The 26,865-nt window shown below is 34.2% G+C and overlaps 1 protein-coding gene across 1 annotated transcript in view; it reads left to right on the forward strand.

Annotated features, from left to right (window-relative positions):
• Positions 1 to 26,521, forward strand: part of GTF2A1 (general transcription factor IIA subunit 1) — a 41,307-nt gene extending 14,786 nt beyond the window's left edge. The window contains exons 4-9 of the mRNA XM_004426422.3: positions 315 to 379; positions 3,919 to 3,994; positions 5,177 to 5,310; positions 7,641 to 7,961; positions 12,714 to 12,803; positions 22,142 to 26,521. Coding sequence (XP_004426479.1) covers positions 315 to 379; positions 3,919 to 3,994; positions 5,177 to 5,310; positions 7,641 to 7,961; positions 12,714 to 12,803; positions 22,142 to 22,249 — 794 coding nt within the window. The 3' untranslated portion in view covers positions 22,250 to 26,521. The remainder of the gene's footprint in view (positions 1 to 314; positions 380 to 3,918; positions 3,995 to 5,176; positions 5,311 to 7,640; positions 7,962 to 12,713; positions 12,804 to 22,141) is intronic.
• The last annotated feature ends 344 nt before the right edge of the window (positions 26,522 to 26,865 follow it).

Here is a 26,865-nt window from a genome sequence, read left to right on the forward strand (position 1 = left end):
TAGGTCCACGCCCAGGATCTGAACTGGCGAACCCCAGGCTGCCGAAGTGGAGCATGGGAACTAAACCGCTACACCACTGGGCCAGCCCCAATCTTTTTTTTTTTTAATTGATGTTTTCTGGTATAAGGTGGGTTATCGTAGCTGTTATTTACCACAGAAGTGTATAACATTCTGAGATATCAAATGGTTGAGTGCATTTGAATGTAGAAAATGTGGAAAATATGAAAAAGGTTTTGGCATTGTATAGTAGCCTTATGGTTATTAAATAGCCTTATGGTTCCTTGTTTGCATGTTTGCTTGTGTTTTTTTTATAGCTGCAGCACCTCAAGTTATTGTTCCTGATTCTAAGCTGATACAACATATGAATGCATCAAACATGGTGAGACTCAGAACATGGCACTTTGGCTCTACTTATTCTAACCTAAATTGTGATTATGCCTAGACATATTGTATATTAACAACTTGAAGTTTATTCAAGACTTGAGCAAATGGCTGTTTTATTTGGTTTCCTAAATATTGGATTTAGCAGCAGATTTAAAGTTTAGCTTGATACTTAGACATTGAGCTTCATAAAATTATGCAATTTTATGTTGAAAATACCAAAAGAATGATACTTTGTGGGAGCTATGTTACCCCTGCTATTTTTGGAAAACAGGTTTAGAGGACCTACCAAATATATTATGCCAAGTATAATTCTGTTTTGGAAGATCCATTAATTGCAAGAGGTCAGGAAGGCTAAGAATTATGAGCTTTTTAAAAATAAAAAATGAACTGTTTGGATAGTTCAAGATAACTGTTTTTAAGATCAAACATTTAAAAATTTTTGCTCTGATTTAACCATAGCATAGCCTAATAAGTTTTATTGCAGTATGTAAATTGCTACTTTAAAATGCATTTTAACGAGTTTTAATTCATTATATATTAGACTTTTGATATCCACTGATGTCAAATAGATATGATATATATGATATGATATGACAGATATGATACCAAACTGATATGATACACTAAGGGATATCCACTGAACTTCCTAAGTCCTCAAATTTTCAAATTTCACTTAGGGCATATAATATTTCCCATCAAACATAGTGTAGTATAGCTGTAAAATTGAAAGAACCCCTTCAGACCCTTAGAAAATATTTACCTATATCCTTACAGTTTTTTTTTTTTATAAAACATTAAAACGAAGTCTGATTAGAATGGCTTTTCTTTGTTATGTTTAAAATATGTAGACTGTTAGTGGTGTCTCAGCTGTGCCATTTCATTCTTAAATTCAGCTAAATCTTTTATTTAAAGGTAAGAATCATTATTTTTAAAATGATCTCTTAGCCTAGAGATCTCTTAGCAGTCTCTCTTAGCAATGAGATTTTTTTTCAGATTTATATTTTTTCTTAATCAAAAAGCAATATTTTAAAAAATTACTTCTGTTTGGTGAGTAATGAGTAGTGAACCTCAAAGCTCATTTGTGATTTATAAGCGAAGTAGGAAGCAGGACTCACGTACTAGACAAATGACTTCTTTATATATACCAGCCTTACAAATTCATAACTTGACAAAATTGCAAATTTCTACGTGGTAGTAGAATTGGCACTTGTTAAATTCACAAAATATCAAGGATCTCTATTTGTACTTCCGGTTCAAGTTACTGGAATTGGTTCCTTTGTGTGAAAATCACAAAATTCCATGCCTGTCATTTCTCATGAAGATTTTTGTTATTCAAAAAAATTCCATTTCAAGTTTAAGGCCCCAAATTTCTTTTTAACCTCCACCCTTAAAAATATAAAAGTCTCACTGTAGAATCCATATTGCAGTTGGTACTGTTGAGACTGTTTCCTAGGGAATAACTTGGTGTCATTTTAAAACAGAAAGTTTAGCAGAATAACGTGCAGTAGGCCCATCTAATTTCGAAGAATTTTAAGTATTGTGGGAGAGAATTTTGAGTTAAAAGTGTATTTAAAGATGGGCAAAATTGATGGCCCATTTGTTACTGATTTGGTACGTCAAGATTCTAAGGAGCATGTATATTTAAACAGATCATAGGTCAGAAACTTCAATCAATAAAATGTAGTAGTATTTATGTGTATTTCAGCATTTTACTTGATGTTTTCACTCAGTGTTTGCTCCATGTATTTTATATGTTTTGAAACATAATCAGTATAGGCTCTTTACAAATAAAAGTTTTTTGGGTTTTTGTTTGTTTGCATTATCATTGCTCATTCAAAGATAACCATTAAAAACAGTTTTGATTTTTTTAGTAGCTCTGTATGCTTTGGAAATGAACCTATTGAAAAATTATGTGATTTCATAAGAATGTGGGATAGTGATAATATGTTAGGTAAAAGGCTATTTCAGGGCACTTATAAAACAGGACCTTATATCAAACCAGTTTTGCAGGTTCTCTTTACAATTGCTCTAGTGCATTATTCATGTTAGGGCTATTTCATAAAATACAAGAAGTAATTTTCAGTAGACATTAATAAAAGATGGTTTGTATGTGGTATATCACTTAACAAATATTTATTGATAGCAACTTGAATGTGCACAGGTGTGCAAGTGGTTGTTATGTCTTGTATGCTATATATATAGAAGCCACTATGTCAGTTTTCCAATAGAGGGAAATGTATTAATCTTATAAAATATGAATTATAGGCACTTAATAGTCCTAAATAATATAGTAAGTGGTTGTCAATATGTTCCTTAAACTTCGATTACCTTTCATTTGCCTATATAGACAAGATAAGATTTATTTTAAATTGGGTAGTTGAGGACCCAACTACCCAATTTAAAATAAAGAGAACCTGGTGGGCTGTAGCTGGATTCTGGGGACATATTGGGAATTTCAGGCTTAAGATGTAGAAATTTCTTAGGCCTGTTGAGTGGCAATAACAAATATCTTTTCTTGGAAAGCTATACCTAGAGCCTAGACTAGATAGTAGTTGTATTTCATTAATCCACCTGAGTATAATTCTCCAAGTTTTGTTGACTTCTCTGGCATTAGCATCTGCAAAACATAGATATGTTTATCTCTCGATGCTTATTCAAATAGAGGTGTTTCTAAAAATGTATAGGTTAGATTGAGTATATGAAGGCGGGGGGCGGGAACTACCTATATATAGTTATAGTGAGATACAAGGAAATACTTGGAGCAGAGGATTAAAAAACAGTAAGAATATGGAGTAATTCTTTTGGAGGAAAAGGAAGAAGTCTCCAGAAGCAGTAAATCAAGAATTTACCCTGGATTTAAAGAAATTCAGAGTATAATCTCATGTATATTTTTGCAACTAAAATGACAGACACTAACTCTATTTTAAAATCTAGAAGTTACAGTTTGTGACTTAAGATTTTGAGATTTTTTTGTGTAAATAAAACTTTATTAATTGTGTTTCACCTAGATATAATGCCAGTATTATCACCTTATAGCATCTTAGAAGAATTGCCAGCTATACTCCAAATACAATCTTCTGATAAAAGCTTTTCTACAGAGACCTTTTGATTCTAGTATAAATTTAAAATATTAAGATTTCTGAAATGAAGATACTTACACTTTTGCCTCAAGTATATTAATTGACAGCAAGGAATTGGGAGTAAGGAAACAGTGTATGAAAGGAAAGAATGGAATGGATATTTCATATATTGTACGGCATTGTTAATGTGGGTGAGATTTCCTTAGAGCACATTCTCCAGGACAACAAAAACCTAACTATTCTATTTAATTGCTTGAAATAATTAGGTAGGGCGATTAGCCTAGGTGATCTGAATTGTACCATTTTATAAAATGGGATTTAGTCTTATTGTTAGAACTTTTCATTTTAGTATAGACTAAACGATAAACTTCAAATACTGTTAAAATATGCCAGAGATAAACTGAGGTGCTGTTATGCACATATGTGGTTTTGATCTTTTTCTTTGTTTTTTCAGAGTGCCGCTGCTACAGCTGCTACCTTGGCTCTCCCTGCAGGTGTGACTCCTGTTCAGCAGATATTAACAAATTCAGGTAGTTAGGAATAAAAGAACCACTATTTATATAACTTCGAAAATTGTACCATCTAGCCTTTGTTATGTCTTCATTGAAAAATAGAAAATCTTCATATTTCTTTTACTGTGTGGCATAGGTTATTAAAATAAGATTATTTGAGGACTATAGCACGTTAAAATGTAATCATTGTTGAGGACGCAGTAGAGAAGATGAGAATTTTACTTGAGCTTTTGATCTGTGAATGAGAATTCCATTATTGAATTAAGTATGATTATATAGAAATGCTTATTTACTGAGTTTTTTCTAAATGCATTTAACCTGCCAAATAAACTGAATTTGTTTGCACCATTTTGGGATGTTGAACTAAACTCTATAGTATCTTAAGAGCAAGTTGATTGCATTCTATTTTACACAGTATCTCTGCATAGACTGACAAAATTTACTCATGATTTTGGCATATTAATGTTTGAAGAGTTTATTTACATGGATTTTAAGTATTTTTTCTGTAATCTTAATTATATAATTCCTTGTTATTTTGTTAATTTCTAAATTTGCAAAGAACAAACTAGGGGCTTATCTTGCTACATATTTTAATAAGATATAATTTTTTACTTTTTAAGTAATTGAAGATTCTGGGTCATTTAGAATAACATATTAGAGGAATTCAGTTCTGTGTGTATAAGCCAGTCATACAATTAGTGTTAAGTGGCAATGATGATTGGTTCAGCAAACTTTTATTGTTTTTAAGCAGTTTTGAAGCCAAGTTCTGTGGTACTTTGGTTCAAGATATTAATGAACTACTGTACTTTCATTTCTTTAAAGCTTTAAAAATGAACAGTCCCTGAAACATTTGATTTTACTTATTGCTCTCTCATGACTCCTAATGTGTTAGCAATGATAATTTAAGCTTTTAATCAACTCTCATAATCTATTGTTAAAACTTTATTTAAAAATAGCTTTATAAGGATGGTAAATAAGGAAAATAAAACATTTTAGGCAATATGGTTGAACATGGAGGGAAGTCAGAGAAGGTAAGGATTACAGCTTACTGTGTATGGATGACATGCCTTAATAAAATTGTTAAACTTCTTATTTGACAATTTGTAGGGCTTTCATTGGTCTGACAGTCACTGTGAATTCATTTATTTTGAGATGGTCACTGCTAAAATGGTGACTTGGATTACATCCATCTTGCTTTAGGCCAGCTTCTTCAAGTGGTCAGAGCAGCCAATGGTGCCCAGTATATCTTTCAGCCTCAGCAGTCAGTGGTTCTCCAGCAACAGGTTATACCACAAATGCAGCCTGGTGGAGTACAAGCTCCTGTTATACAACAGGTAAAAGAATCATAAGTTGTGATCACTATGGGGGTTCTTTTTTATTCTGCTATATGAATTCTCTGAGTGGTTCCCTTCTCTTTTCCCATGGCTTTATCTATACAAATTCTTAGACTCTTCTCCAATACGACACAACCTGTCATTCAAAATGCCTCGTGTAAACCTCACAGCTTAACTTACATTTAATATGTTTAAGACTAAATTGTTGTTATCCCTACTCATCCTTTATCATCCCCCTGGATGTGCTTTGCTATCCGTGGTACCACTCTCCATCCAGTCTCCTAAGCTAGGTATTTGGCATTCATTCAACAAGCATTTACTGCGTGACTGCAGATCAGGGTCTTTGCAGGGGACTGGAGATTTAGGAGTGAACAACGCAGGCATGAATCTAGTTTCGTGATGCTTATGTATTTTCTGGAAGAGAGTGTGTGGAATCCTCTCGTTCCCTTCCCTTCAATATCCAAGGTATGAAGTCCTACCAGTTCTTCTTAATAGTTCCTTTTTTTCAGACTGCAATTTTAACATTTGCAGTCCCTTAATATGTTTGAAACTAGTTTTCGTTTCTCAGACTCTCGTCACTTCCTTAGTTTATGCTCTCATAATTTCTCACTTAAAATAGTGTTTTATCCTCTTAATCGATTTCCCTGCCTCCAGTCTTATGCCGTCCTAACCTGACTGCCACTGTAGTCATTTTTCTAAAAATCTTCAAATCTTTTGATGACTTCCCATTGCCTATTGGAAAAAGTCTAAACTCCTCAGCGTGGTTTATAAGATCTTTTTTGGGATCTTGTTTTTTTGATCTCTCCAGGTTTATTTCTTGCCACACTTGGAGTTGTTATTTGCTTCAGCTGTTTAGATCAAAGTTAACAAATATTTGCATCTTCTTGTGTGCCAGGTGTTAAACTGTTGTACTCTGAGGACAAAAATGAAAGAGAAATGGTTATTTTCTTGAGGAATTTAGGTACTTTAAAAAAGAGACGGACACATAAACACATAATATCAATATAGTAGTATGAATGTAGAGATAAGGTCAGAGGAAGAGCATTAATCTAGCCTACTTACACCTTTCCAAATTTTGTCCTGCTGTTACTTCTAGGTTTTGCTTGATGTTATTCTTCTATTGAGGAATGCAGCCTTTGGCTTTCTTCTAGCAACTTTCTCCACTCTCCCCCAAACAAACCAAACAGAAAAGCTTGGCTAATCTCCTGAAGCACAAACAGAAACTCAAGTATTACCTCCTAGGAAGGCCTTCCTGACCATGCCTTGTCCCCTAAGCTGAATTTACTGCTCTCTCCTGTGTTCTCATATCATGTCATACTTTACCTCTTCTATCTTTTTGAGTTTTTATTGCTTTGTGTATTGCACCATTAATCTGTAAACCTCCTAAGGGAAATACCGTCTTACTGTTTTTGCATTCCTTGAACCTAATGGCAGATAATTGCCATTCACTGTTTATTTATTTATCACAAGGCATTCTCTGCTTTTTATTTATTAATAACATTATAAATATGTTCATTATAACAGATATAATTAATATTTGTTAATATGTCCTTTTTGAGTTGTAGTTCCCTTTAGAATCCTAGAATACAGAAGCTGGAAGGAACTTTAGAAATCATCTGTTATGCTGGTTCTTAGCTGTGGTTGCATGATTAGAATCACCTGGGGAGCTTTAAATAAAAAGAATAGATTTCATCTCACACGAATTAAATCAGAATATTAGGAGTGGGGCCTAGGTACCAATAATTTTAAGCTACCGGGTGGTTGTAACTTGCAGCCAGAGTTGAGAACCATTGATCCTAGTCTAACAGTGAAGTGGCTAAAGCCAAGAGAGGTTAAACGACTTGCCCCTGCTACATCTGTATCTGAACTAGAACCCATGGCTTCAGATTTTCAGTACAGTGGTCTTCATAGGGAGGCAGTGTAGCATCATAATAAGAGTAGAACCAGAAAGCCTAGGTTCAAATTTTGCCTCTTAGTGATAGCAAGCTTTGCAAGTTACTGAAGCTCTCCATACCTCAAGCAAATAAACTAATAACGTGTAACTCTTGGCCTGGAATCTGGCATATACATAGCAAGTGCTCAATAAATGAAACAAATACCTTCAGAAAATCTTTTTTCCTTCAGAAAGTTGAGTGGTAAAGTGGAAATTTAGTGGATTAGTACATTCATTAAGCATTCCTTTTGTGCTTTGGTAATTTTAACTGTGTATGCAATATGGCCATTTTTGGTGATTCTTCAGCATTTAGGCCTATTTCTGTGTACTAAAGTAATGAAACTGAGTTACTTGATCCTCTAACTAGTTCCTAATAAGTGGTTTTCTTTTGCCTTAGGTACTAGCCCCTCTTCCGGGAGGGATTTCACCACAGACAGGTGTCATCATCCAGCCTCAGCAAATCTTATTTACAGGAAATAAGACTCAAGTTATACCCACAACAGTGGCAGCTCCTACACCAGCACAAGCACAGATAACTGCAACGGGCCAACAGCAGCCACAGGCCCAGCCTGCTCAACAACAAGCTCCATTGGTGTTACAAGTTGATGGAACTGGGGATACATCATCTGAAGAAGATGAAGATGAAGAGGAAGACTATGATGATGATGAGGAGGAAGACAAAGAGAAAGATGGAGCTGAAGATGGGCAGGTAGAAGAAGTAAGTTTCTAGTAAAAGATTTAAAATGAGAAGCTACTCAATCATTTCTTTTACTTGGTACCAAACTGAAGAATTATATCCTATTTTTTCAGAGGTTGTTCGGCTGCTATACAACATAGGATTTTAAATATAAAGTTAGATTGTTTTAACTTAATAAGGTTTTTAGATTGTTATGGTTGTAGTTATCTTAATAAAACACTGTTTCGTATAGCTAGTAATAAAAAATGAATTTATGACTAATTAAGTTGTATTTATAAAGATGACGGAGACAGTGAAAGTAATACTAATTCTTTGGCCTATGCATTCATGATGTGGCTTAAACATAAGACATTAGTAGAACAGATAGATGTGGTTAATCTTTTGCTTCATTAGTTGTTAAAAAGGTACAGCAGCATTTGGGAGGAGAGGAAACTTGAGAAAAAAGGTAAATGTGATTCATTCGGAACCTCCCTTTAGTCCATATTCCATACCAGTTTCTTAGATAACTTTATCTACTCTTGGTGTCTGTCTTCAGTTTAACAAACTATCCTTTTTTTTTTTTTTTTTTTTGTGAGGAAGATCAGCCCTGAGCTATCATCCGTGCTAATCCTCCTCTTTTTGCTGAGGAAGGCCGGCTCTGAGCTAACATGGATTGCCAATCCTCCTCATTTTTTTCCCCCCAAAGCCCCAGTAGATAGTTGTATGTCATAGCTGCACATCCTTCTAGTTGCTGTATGTGGGACGCGGCCTCAGCATGGCCAGAGAAGCAGTGCGTCGGTGCACGGCCGGGATCCGAACCCGGGCTGCCAGTAGCGGAGCACTTAACCGCTAAGCCACGGGGCCAGCCCACAAACTATCCTTTCTTATTCATCTTTAGTTATCTTTCCTAGACATATATAAATATATCTTTGTTTTCCAGCTTAGTTACTTGTATTCAAGATAATATTTGTCTTACCACAATTTTCATTAATTGCCTTTTGCAGCCTAAGATGTAATCTTTTTGTTTATCTTGGTACAAGGTTCTTTTAAATTATGTAAGTAATGTTTTTTTTTAAAAAAATACTGTTTTTATTAAATATTGAATAGATAGAAATGAATAAAAAATATTTTAACATATAAACACCCTAGTGTCCACATCTAGTTAAAAAAAATCCCATTACTTAATTGAGGTCCCCTGGGTGCCTGTCCCTGATCCTTGTCCTCTTTCTTCTGCCATCAGGGTAACTGTGCTCATGAATTTTGTGTTTATCATTAACTTGCCTTTATATTTTACCATATGTATTTATATTCCTAAAGAGCATGTTTTTAGTTTTGCATGCCCATTTGTAATATAAATGGAATAATTATGTATTCTTCCGCAAGTTGGTTTTTTTTCTCAAGTTGGTATTCTTGAGGTTCATCTAAGTTGTTGCATATACTTATAATTATTTTCACTGTTGAGTATACCATAATTTATTTATCCATTTTTCTAATGTGATAGGCATTAAGGTTGTTTCTACTTGTGTACTGTTATAGACAGTTATAAAATATTCTGATGTGTGTCTTCTGGGGACACATATGCAAGAGTTTCTCTAAGTGTTATACCTAAACATTGAATTGCTGGATCCTAAGGCATGTACATCTTTACCAAAAAAAGCCAAATTATTATACTAATTACATTTCTGCCATTCAGTATATAATTGTGTAGATGTCTACATGTCTTCACTAATACTTGGTATTGTCAGGTTTCTTAATTTTTACCAGCCTGTTAGGTAGAAAATGGTATTTCATTTTGGTTTTAATTTGCATTTCTTTGATTACTGACGAGGTGTAGCCTCTGATTCTTTCATGTTTTTTCTGTAGACAATCAAATCAAATATGAAAAATGGAATTTTTTCTTGCCTTGTTGGCTAAGCCCTCAAGAACAACATTGACTAGAAATGGTGATAGCAGGCACCCTTATCTTTGTCCTTAATCTTAAAAGGAATCCTTTCTCTGTGGTTTACTATTAAGTATAATGTTTACTCTAGGCTTTTATGGATACCCTTTATCTGGTTAAGGAAAGTTCCCTTCTATTCAAATTAACCAAGATCTTTGCTTTGTTTTTTTAAACTATAAACAAATATTGAATTTTATTAAACGTTTTTTCTGCAACTATCAGATAATCATATGATTTCTTATCCTTAATCTGTTATTTATGATGAATTGTAATAATTGGTTTTCTCTTTGTAAACCAATTTCGTATTCCTACAAAGCACAACTTGATCATTATGTATTACCCTTTTTATGAATTGCTGAATTCACTTCGCTTAGGACTTTTGCATGTATATTCATGAAAGATATCGTGTGTGATATTCTGTTCTCATACTCTTCTTAGCAGGTTCAGGTTTATGGTAGCCTTATAAAATGAATTGGGGAGAGTGTTCACTCTACCTTGGATTTTTTTTTTTAGCTTATACTTAATTCTTCTGTGAAAATACTTCACACCATATGCAAAAATTAACTCAAAATGGATCAAAGACCTAAATGTAAGACCTAAAACTATAAAACTCTTAGAAGAAAACATAGGGCAAAACCTTCACGACGTTGGATTTGGCAGTTGTTTCTTAGATATAACACCAAAAGCACAAGGAATCAAAGAAAAAATAAAGTGGAATTACTAAATTGAAGACTTTTTTGCATCAAAGGAAAATATCAAAAAAGTGAAAAGACAGCTTACAAAATAGGAGAAAATGTTTGCAGATAATACATCTAGTAAGGGGTTAATATCCAGACTATATAGAGAACTCATAAAACTCACCAACAAATAACAACTCGGTTCAACAATGGGCAAAGGACTTAAATAGATATTTCTCCAGAAAAGATACGCAAATGGCCAACAAGCATGTGAAAAAATGCTCAATGTCATTAGTCATTAGAGAAATGTGAATCAAAACCACAAAGATATACTACTTCACATCTACTAGGCTATAATCAAAGAAGAAATAAAGAGAGAAGATAACAAATGTCAGTGAGGATGTGGAGAAATTGGAACTTGTGCGTTGCTGGTGGGAATGTAGAAATGGTGTAGCTGCTGTGGAAAATGGTTTGGTGGTTCCTCAAAAAGTTAACCATAGAATTAGTGTATGACCCAGCAGTTCTACTCCTAAGTATATGTAGAAGAGAATTGAAAATAGGCATTCAAACAAAAGCTGGTATGTGAATGTTCGTAACAGCACTGTTCACAAAATCCAAAAGATGTAAACAACCCAAATGTCCATCAGCTGATGGAGGGACAAATAAAATGTGGTATATCCATACAGTGAAATATTATTTAGCTGTGAAAAGGAACTAAGGATTGGTGTATGTTACAACATGGATGAACCTCAAACATCATGCTAAGTTGAAGAAGCCAGACCACATATCATATGTGTATATTGTATGATTCCATTTATATGAAATATCCAGAATAGGTAAATCTAGAGACAGCAGATTAGTGGTGGCCAGGGGCCGAGGAGAGGCGGGAATGGGGAGTGACTGCTTAATGGTAAAGGTGATGAAATTGTTCTGGAATTAGATAGTGGTGGTTACACACATTATGAATGTATTAAGTGTAACTGAATTGTACACTTTAAAATGGTGACTTTTATGTTATGTGAATTTTACTTCAATAAGGTTTCTTTTTTACATTTAAATTGGTGATAATCTATTTTAAGTTAAAGAATATATACACATACATGTGTGTGAATCGGTATAGGCCTAATATCATCTTGATTATTTTCCATTCCACTTTTATTTTATCCTATCTTCTCTTTCTCTATTAATTAGAAATCTGAGTTATATTTTTTTTTTTTTGGTGAGGAAGATTGGCCCTGAGCTAACATCTGCCAATCCTCCTCTTTTTGCTGAGGAATTAGCCCATTGGCCCTGGGCTAATATCCGTGCCCATCTTCCTCCACTTTATATGGGATGCCTGCCACAGCGTGGCCTGACAAGCAGTGCGTCCGTGCGCGCCCCAGATCCAAACTGGCGAATCCCGTGCTGCTGCAGCAGAGCGCGCGCACTTAACCGCTTGCACCACCAGGCTGGCCCCCTAGAAATCTGAGTTATATCTTTAATCTTTTGCCACAACTGAGGTCAAGTTTAACGTAATTGATCATTTTATATTCTAGTTAGATCTTGGCCTTTAATTCTCTTTGGTACTGAGACTGAGATCTGCCCCCCTCCCACATACACCCTTTTAATCTGAATTCCTTAGTTAATTATGCTCTAAGCCTCCACCATCACCATCACAATGGTAGACATGCTAATTTGTATTCAGAGTCCTAGTCCTTAGTATAAAGACAAGCCAGACTGCTAGCCTCTTATAGCCCTTTTTTCCTCCTCCAGTTTCACCACTGTTTTTCCTTTTACACTGCTGCTTCTGGTGGTACATAGTGCCATTATCTCATTAAACCTTCATATCTTCTTAGGTCAACTTCTAGGCATCTTAAACAGTTATTGGAGAGAATTATCTTCTTGTGCTATTCTGAAAGAATGAAGGAAATAAAGCTAAACATCTTTTCAGACTGAGGAGTTATGTAGCTTAACTATTTTAATTGTTTTATTTATTTTCTTGCTGGAATTTTGGGAACATTGGCTAAGTCTTAGCACAGCCGATTAACAATATATTCATGGTATATATTTGCATATATCTTGCCCTTGGTTCTCAAAGAACATCAAGGTCATTGTGTTTCTTTTCATTGAATATTAGAAGGGCCTTTTTCTAGTAATACATGACGTATAAATAAATAAACTCTCCCTTTTTATTTGTAGGAGCCCCTCAATAGTGAAGATGATGTGAGTGATGAAGAAGGACAGGAACTCTTTGATACAGAAAATGTTGTTGTATGCCAGTATGATAAGGTAAGGATTTCATCATCAGATTACTGACATTTTTTCTGCTGTAATTTCTTCCCTAAACCATCCTTTCTGACTTGTTCCAACATTTGGGCAGCCAATTGATGCCTCTTATATTCAGTGTAAACACTGAATGAAAACATTGTTAATGGTTTAGTAGATTATTTTAATAGAATGAGAAGTTAATTTGTGTAGCTTTATATTTGAAAAATAAGTTATGAATGAAATCCTGAGGAGAGGTATGCTTTTTTCGATTTAGACTATGTCTCCCAACTTGTTAACAAAGTAAGTAAAGCCATACCTTGAACATCAGTGGAAACTCAGTGGGATAACCCTGTTTTCCCCTTAGCCTCAACTACCTCAAAACTAAAAGGCTTTAATTGACTCTCTGTAACTTTTTTTATTACTAAGGAGAGAACTAGGGCAATAAATAGGACTGATAACTAACAAACAAATACATTTTTACAATAATCATTTAAAAAGTTTTTTAGCTTTGCTGTATTTTGGAAACATTAGGAATTTTTAAACTTGGTTCTGTGAGAATTAGCTTATCACTCCTTGTTTTCTTAATTCTTAAAAAGGGTGGTAATTTCCAAGAATCTTTGTTACAGTTACTGGTGTCGTTGTTTAGATTGTTGTTATTTATCAAAACATTTAATTTGGAATAAAATTTGTTTTCTGATTACAGGCATTAAATTTATAATAAATTCACAAATTATATTGGATTTATAATTTAATTTCAATAGAGGTCTTTACCAAATGCTAAAAACTCTAACAGAAGCAATGGGGTTTTGTTTGTAAGCACTATTCATTCACTAAACAAATAGTTATTAAGTGCCTAAATGTATCAGGCATTGGAGCTATAGTCATGATCATGCAAAATTTGTGCTTTGCATGAATTTTTGTTGCATGATGTAAATCCTAAATTTGTGTGCTGTTATAGAAATGAATGTTATAAATAATAATAATAAGTAAGCCATGCTTATTGCAAACAGACCTGTAGGGAAAATGTTGAGACAATGGATCTTATTTCCTAATGAAAAGGTAAAGTCAAGCCAGTTATATACCTGTGAAATTATAGGATAAAGTCAGTGAAGTCATTGAGTTATTAGAGCATCCACCTTTGTACGTTATGACTTCTGTGTGAGTGTTCTTAATAACCTACACCAGACACATTATAATAAATATAATTTCTTGTTCCATGTTCCATTCATGTAGAGGAAGAGTATTGAGGTTAAAACAGGAGATACCAATAAACCTTTATTGTCAGGAAGTTTCAAGGGAACCTCCTGCAACCAAATTATCTAGAACACAATTTCATGATAAGATGTCGGATTTATCAGGCAAGAGAGGACCTTTACCTTAGCTTAACTGAAGAATATGCTTCTAAGTATTTTCATATCATAAGAGAATAGTTGTATTCTCCTTCGGTACCAGTTGTACACATAATATTTTAAATGTTAAAATTGGTTTGCTTTGCTCCCAGAGACATAATTTTAATGTTTTAAACTAAGAAATTAAAAATAGCTTTAAAAGTAGCTTTAAATAATGTGTTAAACAATAAACAATTTTAAAGTTTGCAGAGATCTAATATTTAGAATCAAATGAGTTCTGGAGATTAGAGGGTTGGGGGCTTGATGTTTTAGCCAGCAGTAAAGAATGGTGGTGTTCAGTCTATGACTGATTCAAATGGAGTTGAATATAGTTTGACTTAACTTGAATTTTAGGAGTTTATTTTTGAAGCTTAAAACTTTACAATTTTAACGAGTCAATTTAGAAGTGATCGTAGAAAGAATAATGAAGTTTGTATTGCCAGTCAAATCAGAATCTTAGTTAAACTTAATAATGAGGCAGAGTTCTCCCTTGAGATGGGTAGATAAGGATGGCGTTAGGTGTTTGAGGCTTTAGCCTTATTTATAGGTAATTTTATGTAATACGTTTGTCATTAGGGAATTTAAGAGGCCTTTCTCCTGGCATTCAGAACACTCCTTCATGAAAGGCTTAAGGCCAGTAATGAATTGTTTTTCAAGTTGTATTTTGTGATTTTATTCAAACAAAAGTATTTACCATTTATTATGCAATATGACTTCAGCGCTGAGTATTGAGACTCTTTATTTGATCCATGAAACTTGTCTACGTTTGCTTTTTGCAAGTTGTTTTGCAGCAGAATGCAGTCAGTTTCTTTTTCTGTGGAATTCCTTTTTCCTAGCTACTCATCATTCTTATTTATATAATCCCACTGTCTTTCAGGTTGCAGTCACTCAATTAATGCTGGAAAATTTGTATACCCATTTTTAGGGTAGTTAATACTTTATCTACAGGGTGTCAAAGAAAAGAGGAGACAGAGGTCTTTTCATTCAACAAATACTTATTGAGTGTCTATGAGGTCGCAGGGCACTGTTCTAGAAGCTTGAGATACACTTGTGAATAAAACAAAACAATCCCTGCCATTGGGAAGCTTACTTTAGGTGAGAGAGACAGATGCTAAAACATAAGAATAAATTAATTAACATGGTATGTTAGAAGCTGATAATTGGTATGGAAAAATACAGAGTAGGAAAGGGGACAGGTTACAGTTTTAAATACGATAGTCATGTTATATCTTTTAAGATGAAATTTGAACAGACTTGAAGAGAGTTAGCCCTGTTGTTATCTGATGGCAGAGCTTGCCTATTGTGTGTGAGCAGCGGCAAGGAGGCCACTGTGGCTGGACCTGGCCGGGGGGGTGTGGGGTGGGGAGTATAGTGGTGTGGGACTTTTGTGAGGGCATAGGCTCTTATTCTGAGTGAATTGGAAGCTAATGGAAGGTTTCACATAGATGAATGTGATATCATTTACATTTTAAATTTAAAAAGATTACTTTGCCTTCTTTGTTGAGAACAGTGTGTGCAGGAAGCAAAGCTTGAAACAAAGAGACTAATAGAAGGATATTGTAGTAATCCATGTGAGAGATAATGGTAACTCAGGCTATGATAGTATTGAAGTGGTGAGAAGCAGCTGGATCTTAGATATATTTTGAAGGAAGAGTCAGCAGTATTTCCTGACTCTTCTTGGATGTGTGGTAGAAAAGAAAATGAGGAATCAAGAATGACTCCAAGATTTTTTTATGAGGAACCGGAACCGGAAAGAAGAATGGAGATGCCATCAGTTCAGATGGGGAAGACTGCAGATGGAGTGGGTTTGGGAGAGGAGAGTGATTAGTTTTGGACATGTTAAGTTTGGTATATCTGTTAGACGTTGAAATCATCCCTCTTAAGATGTTAGGTTTAATACCTACATAGTGTACACATGGTCTCCAACTTAAAATTGTTCAACTTAACGATTTTTTGACTTTACAGTGGTGCGAAAGTGATACGTATTTAGTAGAAACTGTACTTCGAATTTTGAATTTTGATCTTTTCCCAGGGTAGCAATATGCAGTATGATACTCTCTCATGATGCTGGGCAGTGGCGGCGAGCCGCAGCTCCCATTCAGCCAGATCGTGGGGATAAACAACCAGTACATTTACAACCATTCTGTACCCATACAGCCATTCTGTTTTTCACTCCCAGTATAGTATTCAATAAATTACATGAGATAGTCAACACTTTATTATGAAGTAGCCTTTGTGTTAGATGATTTTGCCCAACTGTAGGCTAATATAAGTGTTCTAAGCATGTTTAAGGTAGGCTAGGCTATGTTATGATGTTTAGTGGGTTAGGTGTATTAAATGCATTTTTGACTTGGGATATTTTCAACTTAGGATGGGTTTATTGGGATGTAACCCCATTGTATGTTGAGGAAGATCTGTGTTTAGACCAAAGATATAAGACCACTTAATGCAATAGTCTCTGCCTTGACTACTGTTTTAACTGTATTGTCCTGTATTTTGTTTTCATAAGTAAGAAAACAAGTGTCTATAGCTTAAGTCAGTGATCTAGAGGAAGAGCATGAGAATGGTTTTCAAATATATGAAGGATTGTTTGATTTGTTTTTTTAATTAAGTCACAAGAGGCAGAACTAGGATCAGTAAGTGGAAATTTGGAGGAAGCAGATTTCAGTAAGGGATAAAGTATGAAAGACTTTTCAAAGAGCTGTCCCAGAAAGGAATAACTTAATGTGCAATTCTTTGCCCCCCCCCCCACTTCTAATCATACCCAAGCAGACACGGAACAATGATTTGCCAAGAATATACCATAAAGAATGTTTGCAAGGGGGGGTTAGACTATAGAATTTTAGGAATGGGATCTCAGAAAACATCTGTACATAGTGAGCATTTCTACATTATTATATGAAACAGCCTGAGTTAGGAAAAAGCATGTTAGACTCGGGACTAAATCATCTTTGTCACTTAATATGCTCTTGGTCTGGTAATTGAACCTCTCCAGGTTATAATTTCCTCTTTTGAAAATGAAAGCCTAAACTACTTGATTTTGAGGTCCCTTTCTATCAGAGAAGAGGGAGAACCATGGGTTCTTCTCTGAAGAAGATGTGGAGCTTGAACTGAACACTGAATAATGAGTGGGACTTACTGGGAAAGAGAAGAAGGGTCGTTTCAGTTGATTAAGTTTTACAACTCCTTTTTCCCCCTAAGTCCACAGAATTGCAAATAACTAAAAACTATAAATGAAGGCAGAGATGGGAGTGCCCAGAGCTTGGCCCAGGTTGAACTCTGCCCTTCCCCCTTTGGCTTAACTGTGGATGTACATAGTTTTTGAAATCTGCTGTGACTGGATGATCATCTTTCCTTCAGATATATTTGTTAAATGCTGCCATGTATAAGGTTCCATTTTAGGTCTTGAGAAAACCATAGGGAGTTTTATTTTGGTAGAAAAAAATCAGTCTATAATTGTATATACTTAGAAATAATACTGGAAATGTCTTTGGGAGTGTCATTGGGAATTAATCAGTAGGAAAGAGTAGTTTTAGCTGATGAGATTAGGGAAGGCTTTGTGGAGGACGCAGTATTTTTGAGGCAGATCTTGAAATAGGAATTGAATTTGTAAAAATGGGAACAAGGAGGATAAGTTCTTTTGATTGAAATATAGTCTTTGAGGAATGTACAGATAGGAAGCAAGCTTGGAAAGGTGAATTATTACCAGATCATTCAGAAATAGAAGTAGTCAAGCAGAGGTGATTGGTTAGAATTGTGTTTCTGGCAGTGATGTTTATAAGATGATTGGAAGGAAGGAAGAGTTGAAGGCCTGGAAATCAGAAGAAGTCAGATGACAAGAGGCTATTGATGTGATAAGTAGAAGATTATTGTTGGCCTTTGAGAAAACAGTTGCCAGGTGTCCTGAAGACAACTAAAGTAAAATTAGAGATAAAGTAATTAGAGGTTAGAAATACTAATATTGGTATGAATACTAATACTGTGAGGCGACAGTATTAGAAGGGTCAGCAATGGGGAAGTTGTTACTATATGTGAGGAAGAAGAAGAGAATGGTTATAAATGTGATATCAATGAAAAGATAGTGTCCCGAGGGTCAGTAGACAAGAGGAATGAAGAAAAGCCTGAGGTTAAGTAAATGGTATGGACATAAAAGGAATTATAGAGAAAAGGCAAAACAGTGTCTAGAAGCATCAGGGAGAACAAGGAGTATTCTTGTTTTAAATGTTTACCAGTATAAAATTTCCTGTGAAAAAAGAACGTGTATATGCAGACCTGGTAGAGATAAGATATTTTGCAGAAAATATTAACTACTTCAATAAACCCACATACTAAGAGCTAAAATAATACTAATTACAGATAGATTTTTTTTAAAAAAACACACCTAGTGAGTGAATGTGTTTCTTTCTTTTTTTTTTTTTTTTTGGTCAAATTAAACTTTACTAAGAAACCAATTTGACCACAGTGGTATGAAACTAGAAATCAGTTACAAGAAGAAAACTGGAAAATTCACAAATATTTGGAGATTAAACAACATGCTACTGAACAAACAGTGGGTCAAAGAAGAAATCAAAAAATACTTTGAGACAAATGAAAATGGAAATACAACATACCAAAACTTATGGGAATGCAGCAAAAGCATTTGTAAAAGGGAAGTTCGTAGAGATAAATGCCTACATGAAGAAATAAGAAAAATCTCAAATAAATAACCTAACTTGACACCTCAAGGAACTGGAAAAAGAAGAACAAATGAAGCCCAAAGTTAGTAGAAGGAAATAACAGACTGGAAACAAATGAAATAGAGACTAAAAAAAAACAATAGTAAAGATCAGTGAAACTAAGAGCTGGTTCTTTGAAAACATAAACAAAATTGACACACTTTTAGCTAGCCTTACCAAGAAAAAAGAGAGAGGACTCAAATAAAATCAGAAATGAAAGAAATGTTACAACTGATACCACAGAAATATGAAAGATCATAAGAGACTACCATGAACAATTATATGCTAACAAATTGGACAACCTATAAAAAATGGATAAATTCCTAGAAATGTACAACCTGCCAAGACTGAATCATGGAGAAATAGAAAATCTGAACACACCCAATGCTAGTAAGGAGATTGAATCAGTAATCAAAAATCTCCCAACAAACAAAAGTCTAGGACCAGATGGCTTCAGTGGTGAATTCTAACATTTAAAGAAGAATTAACACCAATCCTTCTGAGACTTTTCCGAAAAATAGAAGAGAGCGGAATACTTCCAAACTCATTTTACAAGGCCAGCATTACCCTGATACCAAAACCAAAGACATGACAAGAAAGGAATGTTACAGGCCAGTATTTCTGATGAACATACATGCAAAAATGCTCAACAAAATATTAGCAAACTAAATTCAACAGTACATTAAAAGCATTATACACTATGACCAAGTGGGATTTATTCCAGGGATGCCAAGAAAAAGAAAAGCCATTCAAATCAGAAAGGAAGAAGTAAAACTGTCACTATTTGCAGATGACATGATATTATATATATAGAAAACCTTAAAGACTCCACTAAAAAACTGTTAGAACTAAAAACGAATTCAGTCCAGTTGCAGGGTACAAAATCAATATGCAAAAATCTGTTGTGTTTCTATGCACTAGTAACAAACTATCAGAAAGAGAAATTAAGAAAACAATCACATTTACAATTGCATCAAAAAGAATAAAATACTTGGGAGTAAATTTAACAAAGAAGGTAAAAGACCTGTACTCTGAAAACAAAAAGACATTAATGAAAGAAATTGGGGGCTGGCGCCTTGGCGTAGCGGTTAAGTTCGCGTGCTCCACTTCAGCAGCCCGGGGTTTTGCAGGTTCGGATCCCGGGCACGGACCAACGTACCACTTGTCAAGCCATGCTGTGGTGGCTTCCCATATAAAGTAGAGGAAGATGGGCAAGGATGTTAGCCCAGGGCCAATCTTCCTCAGCAAAAAGAGGAGGATTGGCAACAGATGTTAGCTCAGGGCTGATCTTCCTCACACACACAAAAAAAGAAATTGAAGAAAACACAATAAATGGAAAGATATTCCATCCTCATGGATTAACAATGTATATAGATTCAATGAAATCCCTAGCAAAATTCCAATGGTATTTTTTTACAGCAATAAAACAACCAATCCTAAAATTTGTATGAAACCACAAAAGACCCTGAATAGCCAAAGCAGTATAGAGAAAGAAGAACAAAGCTGGAAGTATCACGCTCCTGATTTCAAACTATATTACAAAGCTATAGTAATCAAAACAGTATGGTATTGGCATAAAAACTGACACATAGATCAATGGAACAGAAACGAGAACCCAGAAATAAACCCATGCTTGTGTGGTCAGTTAATTTACAACAAAGAAGCTAAGAATATACAATGGGGAAAGGACAGTCTCTTCAATAAATGGTGTTTGGAAAACTGTGAAAGATGTAAAAGAGTATAAACTGGACCACTGTTTTAAACCATACACAATAATCAACTCAAAACGGATGAAAGACTTGAATGTAAGACCTGAAACCATAAAACTCCTGGAGGAAAACATAGGCGGTAAGCTCTTTGACATCGGTCTTGGCAGTGATTTTTTGGATTTGACACCAGAAGCAAAGACAACAAAAGCAAATATAAACAAGTGAAACTACATCATACTAAAAAGCTTCTACACAGCAAAGGAAACCATTGAGAAAATGAAAAGGCAACCTACTGAATAGGAGAAAATATCTGCAAATCATATGTCTGATAGGGGGTTAATATTCCAAAATGTGTAAAGAACTCGTACAACTCAATAGCAAAATATCAAACAATCCAATTAAATAATGCATAGAAGATCTGAATAGACATTTTACCAAAGAAGACATACAAATGGCCAACAGGTATATGAAAAGATGCTTATTGTCACTAATCATCAGGGAAATACAAATCAAAACTACAATGAGATATCACCTATTAGAGTGGTTATCATCAAAAAGACAAGAAATAACAAATGTTGGCAAGGGTGTGGAGAAAAGGGAAATCTTGTGCACTGTTGATGGGAATGTAAATCAGTGTAGCCACTGTGGAAACCAGTATGGAGGTTCCTCAAAAAATTAAAAATAGAACTACCGTATGATCCAGCAATTCCACTTCTGAGTATTTATCCGAAGGAAACGAAAACACTTAACTTGAAAAGATATATGCACCTCCATGTTTATTACAGCATTATTTGTAATAGCCAAGACATGGAAACAATCTAAGTGTCAATTGATGGATGAATGGATAAAGAAAATACAGTGTGTATGTTTGTGTGTATATATGTGTGTGTATGCATGTATATAGATATATGTATGTATATGTATATACAATGGAATATTATTCAACCATAAAAAGGAGGGATTTTGCCATTTGTGACAACATGGATGGACCTTGTAAGTTAGAGAAAGACAAATACTATGTAATCTCATTTATATGTGGAATCTAAAACAGAAAAACTGAACTCATTGATACAGAGAACAAATTGGTGATCGATACAGAGAACAAACAAGGTGTAGGGGGTGGGTAAAATGGGTTAAGCAGGTCAAAAGGTACAAACTTCCAGTTATAAAATAAGTCATGGGGATCTAATGTACAACATGGTGACTGTGGTTAATAATACTGTTTTATATATTTGAAAGTTGCTAAGAGAGTAGATTTTATAAGTTGGCATCACAAGATAAAAGTTTGTAGATGTTAACTAGACTTAGTGTGGTGATCATTTCACAGTATATACAAATATCAAATCATAATGTTATACATCTGAAACAGATAAAATGTTATGTGTCAGTTACATCTCAATTTACAAAAAAAAACAAACCAGTTTGCAAATGCAGCAATGTACAAGACAGTTTTTTTTGGTGTGTGAATGGGTTTTTTGTTGTTGTTTATTTGTGTCCTCTATCTTTGGATTGTATCTCTTACATTGTTTATTTGTTTGTTTATTTAGATACACAGAAGTAAAAACAAATGGAAATTTCATCTCAAGGATGGCATTATGAATCTTAATGGAAGAGATTATATATTTTCCAAAGCCATTGGAGATGCAGAATGGTGAAGAGTTGGTTCTTTTCTTTTATAAATAAAACAAAAGAAACTTAAAAAAATTTTAAAGTGGACAGTTTGAAACTTGGATCATACACCAACCAAAACTTAACTTCTGCATGTCAGAAAAGTGCAGTAGAAGCAAAGCTACTGGAACAAAAAAACCTTGACAACATAGACACTACTTCTAACTGGCAAGCCATGGAACTGTAGCACCTGGGGTTGTTGGGGTGGGGGGAGTTGGGGTTTTGTGTAGGAAAACCATAATTGTCGATTTTAAATACAGGTACCTGCCACCAGTAATTAGCATGTAAAGCTATGTCTATATTCCTTCCTCCAGCTTGGGTTCAGTCAGAAGATACTTGTTGGGATGAACTGAAGAAACTTCCTTTTTGATAGATTGAACTGAAACTGCTTATTGTATGTGGTTATATTTGGTAAAAATTGCGTGTGAGCTTTTTACAAAAGGGTAAGAATTATGGTGTTGAATTTTAATTCACTTGTATAAGGAAACAATTTAGAACTCTCATAATAGGTCTTAAATATTTTTACTTGCTATTCTCCCTCAGTAATATATACCTCTTCTTCCCTGCTTTATGAAACATCTGTTTAAGAGTTAAAGGAAATAATCAGTGATCACAGTTTGGAGATAAAATTTGACCCAGGAATCAATATATATTTTATTTAGGTTTTCATACTCATTAAATGTAGTTTAAAGACTTGGGTCTTGTCTGAGTTGAGCAGAATTAAAATGACAACTTCAGTTTACTTACAGAAAAATTGTATTTGTTTCTTTTAGTCCCTCACCTTAAAAGGAAACCCCAAAGTGGCTCCTCAGGAATATGGTTTTATTTCACAAAGGTACCATCTAGCTGCAGTTATATACGTATAAATACACATTTTTTTCCTGTTGAGCTCATGTATCCTTATATATGTGTTTAGTTTTTAAGCTAAACAAAATTCAGTTAACATTCTGTGCATTGATTAAAGCATTGGGCAGGTGGTGAGGGCCTGGATTTTTATTAATCAATTTAGTAATTATAAAAGTTTCTTGTGTTTACTAGTAAAGAATTTAAAAACTATTATTCTAATTGAACAAATTTTTTAAAATGCAACTTTGTAATTTGAGGGGAAAATTTGGGGGTTAGAGGGGGATGGGCCACTAAGTACATATTTACCTCTCTTTCATTTGGTGGCCCTTCCAGGCCATTGATAATATAGACATGGGCTCCAGTTTGCACATCGGGAAGAAAGCATAGAAATTTGATTTGTATATTAAAAATAATAGAAATTTAATATGTATATTAAGAATGCATAGCTCTGTATTCTGTAAGGGGCTCTAAAGAACAATGTGGCAATGCTCTGTTCAGTGTGAACTAGTTGCCTGGGAGAACTGTAGGAGCACTTCTCTTCATCTGTGTTCTTACAACTACTTGTTTTCATGGTTTATCTTGACAAAATTCACGTGTTTAACTTTTATATTGATTTTTTTTTTAAGTCTTCCATTTTTGTCTTCCTTTTATTTGCTTTTGTTTGTGTTTCCAGAAGTAACATAGAAACACTTTAAATTACGTTGCAGAGAAAAACTGTGAGCTATTATATATTGTTTTTTAACACAAATCTTTAAACTTCTCAAAAAGGCTAATCAATTTTTTTTTTTTTTTGCCTACTTCCCACCCTGCATACCAGCTTGGTCCATTTAACTTATATTCTGAACTTTGGTATGAATGGTGGTTTCTAGCATGCTTGTAGTTAGGTTTCATTTAGATGCCACAACTGGTAATACGGTTTTTATTTTTACTATGTTTAGCTTTTTGGAAGGGAGGTTTATTTGTTTACCCCACTACTCTCTAAGCACAGACAGGTTTTTTTATTTTTGTGAATGAGACTGGGAGAAGAGAAGGGAGGGGGTGAAATCACAGAAATCTTGCTGTTCAGTTGTCCTTCAGTATAGTTGCTAGTAGGTTTATGTTTACTCAATGAAGAAGTCAACGACCTGAACTACCTATAAAAGTTTAGCAGTGCTACAGTGTTGATTGAAACCCTTTGGCGATCTAGTAGTTCTTATGCTATTGACTGGATTACTGTGTGATATTCAGCTCATGTTTTGGGCCCTCTATGTAGACAAACATTTGTATTCATAGTAGAATTGTATACTGGCCTGTTTTTATAACATTATTTTGAACGTGAACAACCACTGCTTTCAGGGTGACTCACTAGGGTTATTTTGAAGCAGGAAATAACCATTTGTATTTGCACCTGTGTATTGCATATTAATTATGGCATACTTGGCAAATACTTTTACCTGTGAAAATTCTGAAAGCTGGTCCAAACAACACTGCATACCAAATGTTGCTTTTATGTATGACTGCATCCTGTTCCTTTTTAATCAAATAGCATGTTTTAGTTTTATTATAGTGGCTTGCTGTAAGAATGCCACTTGCTTATGTTTTATTGTACTTGAATTCTTAATCATGTTTTTAACATTGTATTTAGCACATCATTTCATTTGGTTCCATAAAAATGTCATTCCTTTGAAAAGGCAAGGATTCCCACTTTCAGAATTTTAAAATGAAAATAACATGTTTATTCAAAGAGGGAAAATAGTTCAGACTTGTGGTATTGTAAAAATAAGTAAAAGTTTCAGGAGAGGAGTTGTTTAGATTTGCACAGATGGTCATGGCACCTTTTATTAAAAAAAGATTAACATTTATCAACGGTGCTAAGGAAAATTTACACAAAATTACTAATGTGTGGAAATGTGTGCCTTTCAGTATATGTACTCTTTTTTGGTGGTCATTCGGATAATCAGACCATTGGAATGCCTGAGAGCACATTTAATTTCTGTGGAGAGCCACATTTGGCTAAAACAACTCTTTATTGTGCAATTAGTTTCTAGAGTAAAATGTCTGTTATATGAGGGGGATCTTTATATTGGGCTTTTATATTTTTTTAAATATTCATATTTCTTTCTGTTAATTAAATGCCATCATAATATCACATTTATATTGTTGCCTCTCTTAAAATCAAAGCCACTTAATGTTATTCTAGGAATACGTCAAGATTTGAGCAGTGTATATAGTGATTAAAATGTGTTCTTGAAGAGCATATTCTAATAGATTCTGGTTTTGGACAGCAAGAACATAAAAACAGCTTTTGTATAAAGATTTTCTTTTGCTATAGTGAAAATCAATGATTTGGTTTTCTTATTTTTTTCTGGCTTTTATGGAGGAATGAAAAGGGTTGTCTCTCTCGAAGAGTAATTTTTGATTATCTTATAGCAATAATATCACCATTCTTTTCAGAAGGTAAATATGCCTTGTACAGGAAAACAGACATAATTTCCTCTTGGGACTTCCCTTTGTATCTTAGCATTTTCTTCTGCTTGAGAAAATTCCTATATTTTCAGATTATTTCATCTTGAACTTTTTTGAGCTTTTGTGCAATGTAATATTTTATTGATCCATCTTTGTACATTTTCATTTGATTTCATATGTCTGTCTCCTATCTGTCTGAATCAGCTATTTCAGATTTTGAATTCATTGGTTAAAAAATAGTTGCTTTATATATTTCCTCATGGATTGATGTTAAATAGTTTTGCATTTTAATCTATTATGCTATGGAAATTATTCTGAAGTTTATATTACCGTTTTAAGCCTGCCTTAGTCTATCTTTTGTCATTTTTTATGGTTTAAGGAAGAACACATTGAACTTAATATTTTTGTTTATTTTGCGGAACAAGAGAAACTTTTTTTCTTCCTTTTTAAGGGAAGAACTACATTGAGTTAGTAACTACTATTTCAGTCAAGGTTCCTTAAATCAGTCCAGTATGCGTCAGGGCTATAATTCTGGGGGAGGGACTAATCCTTTTTGCTGTTCTGAGCTACTATTGTCAACTGCTGTTGTACATACTGTTATGTGTAAGGGCGTAAATATATTTATTATGTTTGTAAAATTCATTCTGTACAATTGCAGATCAAGGTTGCTCTTCTGTGATATACGGGATATTATGTTTTAAAGACCATCTTGGAATACAATTAGAGAACTTAGTATTTTGATGTACTAAGACCTATTTTAAGTTTAATATTTTACCTTTGCAAAAACTTTAATTAAAGATGTTATTTAAAAAAAATGTTTCTTGCTTTGCTTACTAGTGTATAACATTGTTATATAGGTAACTGAATAAAACTATACAGTTTAGCAAGGAAAATGCTTTACATTGTTAATGAGAATAAGTTCCATTTATCAAAAAAAGGTATCATTAAATTCTCTACCTTTAAAATAAGTAGGATGGGATGTCAGTCTGAATTATTAAATTGTGTTACTACTAATAAGACAATAATCAGAAACCATTTTCCCCCCTATCAAATGACTAGGAAAAAACAGTACCCCATCATAGTCAGGGTGTGGGTAAATGGGCCTTAGGATAGATTGCTTGTGGGAGTGGAAATTGGTACAAACTTTCTGGTGGACAGGAGAGAACAAGAAGCACAAATGCTTTTGAGTCAGGAAAGGGGGAATGATATGTACAAGGTACAAAAGTTTACCCAAGGGGCTTGAAGGGTAGTGAGGATGGGAGAGGACAGATATTTTGGGGATGAAATAAGATCCATATTTTATATATTAAGT

This window comes from Ceratotherium simum, chromosome 24 (assembly GCF_057802395.1).
Source record: "Ceratotherium simum simum isolate JZ-2026a chromosome 24, ASM5780239v1, whole genome shotgun sequence".
Taxonomy (NCBI): domain Eukaryota; kingdom Metazoa; phylum Chordata; class Mammalia; order Perissodactyla; family Rhinocerotidae; genus Ceratotherium; species Ceratotherium simum.